Source organism: Aquarana catesbeiana, linkage group LG03 (assembly GCF_042186555.1).
Source record: "Aquarana catesbeiana isolate 2022-GZ linkage group LG03, ASM4218655v1, whole genome shotgun sequence".
NCBI lineage: Eukaryota > Metazoa > Chordata > Amphibia > Anura > Ranidae > Aquarana > Aquarana catesbeiana.
In genome coordinates this window covers 299,906,945-299,912,905 of record NC_133326.1, presented here as the reverse complement: position 1 = coordinate 299,912,905, position 5,961 = coordinate 299,906,945, and the positions used below count along the sequence as shown (strand labels likewise).

The window sequence follows — 5,961 nt, the reverse complement described above, 5'->3', positions numbered from 1 at the left end:
ATAAAGCTGGTGCTTCACCACAGAAACACTTAACCTAGGCTTACTAATTATTGAGGAAATCAGCCAAAGCTACTCCAAAGCCATTTCCTGAGCCTTGATCGCTTAAACCTGAGCTCGCATCTTTTCATCCTCCCCAGCAACGCACTGAGAATGGAGATAGTAGATGGTTGCCATTTTTCCCCATCTGAATTCTTCTATGACAGCTCCTGCATCCCTTCTCCGGAGGAAGAATTTACAGATGACTTTGAGCATGAGATGTCTGTCTATGGTGCTCCTAAGCAAGGCTTCCAGGAATCTGATGAAGAGGAACATGTTAGAGCACCCACTGGTCATCACCAGGCTGGCCACTGTCTCATGTGGGCATGCAAAGCCTGCAAAAGAAAGTCATCCACTATGGACAGAAGGAAGGCAGCTACAATGAGGGAGAGAAGGCGCCTGAAGAAAGTGAACCATGCTTTTGAAACCCTTAAAAGGTGCACCACAGCAAATCCCAACCAAAGGCTGCCCAAAGTGGAGATTTTAAGAAATGCCATCAAATACATAGAAAGTCTCCAAGATCTTCTAAGAGAACAAGTTGAGAGTTACTACAGTCTCCCGGGACAAATCTGCTCTGAGCCTAACAGTCCATCATCCAGCTGCTCAGAAGGCATGGTGAGTTCAACAAACCTATCGCTTTTCATTGTGTGTCACTCATCTTTGTTGCATGGCGTATAAGAACAGCAACAAACGTGGAGTTGTTGCCCATAGCAACCAGATTAATTTTGTCTTTTTCCAGTGTAACTTTGAAAATAAAACATGCAAACTGAATCCTAACTAGTTGCTATGGGTAACCACTTAAGTTACTATTTTCAGGTTTCATAAATCAGCTCCGCTGTATTTGAAATAATGTGTTGTTCAATGTATAACATGGCTTACTGTAATATGATATTTTATATCAATGAGTTCTCGAAACACAATGCAGGTTTCACTTTCACTTATTCATGCATACAAGCAAATACTATAGATGACTCTAAGCAACTCAAAAATGTGTTTAGGTTGTATGTACCCAAAGCCCAAACTAAGAATTCCCAATTCTTTCTCATCTAAACTGGCTCTTAGAAGCTGTCTACTGTTACCCTTTAGTGTACATGTTCCAGGCTGTGAACAACACTGGGAAACAGATCTACAGTGAAATTAGTGTGGCCTCCCCCGTCCTCAATCCATTCTTCATGCTTAACATGTTACACATTTTTGTGAGATTTCAATTTTGCCATGCGGCTCGTTTTTCACGAAACCTCTGAATTAGCACCAGTTGATGTCATAAAAGCTTGTGAGATTTTCCGACGCTCTCAGTCAAGGTGTCACACAGAATACTGCTAATGTGCCTCACAGACAGTTATAGTCAATGATCTTTAAAGCACATCCCTTTGAATCAGTGGTTTTATGGGACCCTTTCTTGTGTTTTTTTTTTTTTCCAGGCAGATTGCATCAGCCCACAATGGAGAAGAAATGGCGGCTTCGAAAGTGCCTACTGCTCTGACTTACCAACATGTAAGTATTTCAAATGCACAGATTTGATGTTTAGTAATTAAAACTACAAATACTACTATTTGCTTATTCTTTATTACTAAACTACAAGTCTTGGCATATGGTGTGCTGAGACTTGTAGTTTCACAGGAGCTGTAAGACCACATGTCCTCTATCTCAACTGGTAATGCTCTCTAAATAGCTAGCTAATATGCAAATGTCTAGATACCATATTCAACTCTAACATTTTATATGTGTTTGCTCCACAGCTTTTCCTGCAAACAAGCTCTCAGCACTCTCCAGCCTTGACTGCCTATCTAGTATAGTGGACCGCATTGCCTCTTCCGAGCAATGTGTTCTCCCTCTGCAAGACTCCATCTCCTTATCTCCATCCAACAGTTCTGACTCCTTGCCAAGCACCCCTGAGACCCCAGATTCCAGACCTGTGTATCATGTGCTTTAAGCTCAGCGACATCAGCGTTAAACAACATGTGAATTGCAACGAGACATTTCCTAATATTTAAAGGGTCAACAGCCTTTTTTTTATATGGACTGCAATAAAATGTGTATATAAGGACTTTTTTTTTTTTAACAAAGCTAAATTATATTTTTCCTTTGCTACCAATCCTATTTAACTGGACTTTATCTAATCTTTATTCTTGGTGGTATTTACTTTAATGAAAAGAAAACTACACAAGCTTCTTGTTAAAAATGACTTTTTGAAATATTCTTCCTTGTTATGTTTAAATGACATTTAGCGCACTTTGTCATTTTGATATGGAAATTTTTAACAAAACTGTCTAGCTTAACATCTATGAGAGTTTGATAAGTGTTTTTTTTTTTTGTTTGTTTTTTTTTACACATTTTTATATTTTAAGATGAGAGCTACATACACATTATGAACTTATGTAATTTGTATGAATGACAATGCAGAAGTACAAAAGGCTTTTTTTGCCACTGCTTCAAGTGTCCTAAACATAGAAAAATACTGTTTTTAATATGTATATATCTGCAACAAAGGCTGAAAAAAAAAACCTCCATAAAAGGGAAGATCAAACAAGTTGATGCAGTAGCTCATAGCAACCAATTTAAAATTTCTTTTTCACAGATCCTTTTCACTAAACTGAACTGGTTGCTATGAATAATTGCACATAACTATTGCTCCGTGTTTTGCTTTAAATAAGTAAAAAGCATTATGATAATATTAGCCTTATCAAGTACATCTTCCCAATTGACTCTATCTTTGTAGAGTATGGAAGCTCTCTAATGTATATTTGCAGATAATGTTTTGCACATCGTTTTTCTTCTATTACTTTTATTAATAAAAATGTTAATCTAAATGAAGGTTTCTCTATTTGATTTTGAACAGAAATTTCTCGATTTTACAAGAAAGGTTAAATCATTTCAGCTGAATTGCTGAAACTTACTCTTATGTAATCACACATATTGTTAAAAAAAGAATTGAGTTCTATGGTTTGCTGAAAAAGTAGAAATGAAATATATTCCCTTTATCATCCCATCTTGTCAGCCTCATCTTCAGAACTTGTGTAAGAACCCATTTATCTCTTCATTTATTTTCAGAGTTAGCACACACTTTTAGCCTAAGTTCACACTTGTGGTTATGGGACAATAAAAACACAGAGTAGGGCTGCGTTTTTACAGCAACCCAACTGCTCCCCCTTAAGCTGCAAGGCAGCAAATGGGGCTATATACCTGCATTACAGTGCTGCAAGAATTATCCCCCTGAATGCAACCCATTTAACTGAATAGAAGCACTTCACAACCACTGTGGTGGTTAGGGGTTGACACAGGCAGTGAGGAGGCGACGTAACGCCTTCTCACCATCTGTCAAATGCTCTATGGAAAGCGATCCACCTTCTTCATTCTTCAGAGGGTGAAAAGTATGTCACCAGCAGACCAAGGTACTGCAAAGTGGGTCCAAAGCTTTATTCAAGTGATCACATTATAGTTACAGAAGCAATGTTTCAGAGCCGTGCAGGACCCCTTCATTGGACATCACATGCCTGATGAAGGAGTCCTGCATGGCTCTGAAATGTTACTTCTGTAACTATGATGTGATCACTGAATAAAGCTTTGGATCTGCGTTGGAGATACTTGGTGTGCTGGTGAATATGTTTTTCACTTTGCATGTCTTCCCTTCACTGCAGCAACCACTTACACTCACAGGCATTTTTCAGGAATGTGTGCATTAGGAACAGTAGGACTGGTTTACTAAAACTGGAGAGTGCAAAACCTGGTGCAGTTGTACATGGTAGCCAATCAGCTTCTAACTTTAGCTTGTTTAATTAAGCTTTGACAAAAAAACCTGGAAGCTGGTTTCAGTGCAGAGCCGAACCAGATTTTGCACTCTCCAGTTTTATTAAATCAACCCCAGTGTGTTTGCTCTTCAGAGGGTGATGCAGGTGTAACGGAGTCCCTAGGTTTGCTATATACATATAGTATAGGGCTGAATGAGATAAATCTAATAGATTCAAGCTAAAACATGCACCTGTGGCTGTCAGAATACCCAAATAGTGACTGCATTTGACTGGATGTAATCACTGTTTGGTCAAAAATTTTCCACCTGGCTCCTTTGGCAAAAGTGGATTGAGGCTGGGTTCACACTATTGAGAATTGGATGCAGGTTTTGACCTGCTCTCTATAGAGACAGTTCGCACATCTCTGGAGTGGCTCCGGTATTAATTGCACAGGGGTCCTCTGCGTCTTCTGGTCCTTTTCAGGTCTGATTTCAGCCATGTAATCACCAGTGGCTCTCAGCGGGACATCGGTCCCGATCAAGGATAGCTGCTGCCAGCTTATCTGTGCCCACCTGTGCCACCTGCCAGTGCCACCTACCAGTGCCCACTAGCCCCACCTACCAGTGCCCACAGTGCCACCTATCAGTGCCCACATTGCCACCTATCAGTGTCACCAATCAGTGCCTCATCAACAGTGCTGACCATCAGTGTCACCTACCAGTGCCCCTCAGTGCCCCTCAGTGCCACCTATCAGTACCACCTATCAGTGGTACCTATTAGTAACACCTATCAGTGCCCATCAGTGCCACCCGTCAGTGCCACCCATCAGGGCCCATCAGTGCCATCTTATCAGTGGCCATCAGTGCCGCCTTATCTGTGCCCATCAGTACCGCCTTATCTGTCCCCATCAGTGCCTCCTTATCTGTGCCTATCAGTGCCTATCAGTGCCCACCAGTGCAGCCTATCAGTGCCCACCAGTGCCGCCTCATCAGCACATATCAATGAAGGAGAAAAATTACCTGTTTGCAAAATTTTATAACAAACTATGAAACATGATTTTTTTTTTCAAAATTTTCCATATTTTTTTGTTTGTTTAGCAAAAAATAAAAACTGTGATTAAATACCACCAAAAGAAAGCCCTATTTGTGTGAAAAAAATGATAAAAATTTAATTTGGGTACAGTGTTGTATGACTGCGCAGTTGTCATTCAAAGTGCGTCAGCGCTGAAAGCTGAAAATTGGTCTGGGCAGGAGGGGGATTTAAGTGCCCAGTAAGCAAGTGGTTAATAAACACACACTCACCTGTCCCACGGCTGTGACAGCTTGTAGCTTCACAGCCTGGTGCACACTGAGCATGTGCAAGTCGCGCTGTGCCTCCTCAATGGCCAGGCAATTTTCTGGGACCTGTGACCTGTCCCAGAAGATTTCAAGGAGGGAGGGGGAGAGGAGAACTTCCGCTCGAGTCGCTAGGAGGCCCAATCGGAATTGGGAGCTGGGTACCTGTCAAAACTAGGTACTTAGTCCCCCCCCCAAAAAAATAAGGACATGCCAAATGTGGCATGTAAGGAGGTGAGGAGTCCTTAAAGTGGAACTTTTACTTTTGAGTGGAACTCTGCTTTAAGTGACAGTTATTTTCAGCTGTCCAATGAAATTTTGAAAAAACTATCATATGACTAAGCCTGGGTTCACACCTATGTGAATTGGATGCAGGTTTCCTCACATCCAATTTGCATGACAGGAGATAGTGACTGGCTCTCTATGGAGCCGGTTCTCATATCTCCGTTGCGGCTGTGGAGCGGCTTGCACAGGAATAAACTTGGCCCTGATTTGTCCCTGAAACGGAGAAGAGGGACGCAACGGACCCCTGATGCGAGCCGCATCTGTCGGAGGTGTGAACCCAGCCTAAAACTAAAGCTCCTAATAGTTGTGAAAAGGTGTTGTGAATTAATCCTATCAAAGAGAGTTTTTCAACTTTCAACCTATCAGGATTATTTAGTGTACAAAGTCTAGTAGGCAAATTGGAACCAATTAGAAGTATTCAATCTTTAAATGTCATTCTCATTGGTTGCTCTTTGCAGTACATTACTGAAACATATCACAGATGATAAGACTGCCTTTATCATAAGGCATGCCTGACAAAAGTGCCTCGGGATTAGGAATGCACTACTCTGTACAAGGGCAAGGGGTGGGGCAGCACT

The 5,961-nt window shown here is 41.3% G+C and overlaps 1 protein-coding gene across 1 annotated transcript; it reads left to right on the top strand.

The window, feature by feature from the left end:
- Window positions 1-2,846, top strand: MYF5 (myogenic factor 5). The gene is made up of 3 exons (XM_073624037.1): window positions 1-651; window positions 1,458-1,530; window positions 1,776-2,846. The coding sequence occupies exons 1-3, from the start codon at window positions 151-153 to the stop codon at window positions 1,967-1,969; spliced, it is 768 nt and encodes a 255-aa protein (XP_073480138.1). The 5' UTR covers window positions 1-150; the 3' UTR covers window positions 1,970-2,846.
- The last annotated feature ends 3,115 nt before the right edge of the window (window positions 2,847-5,961 follow it).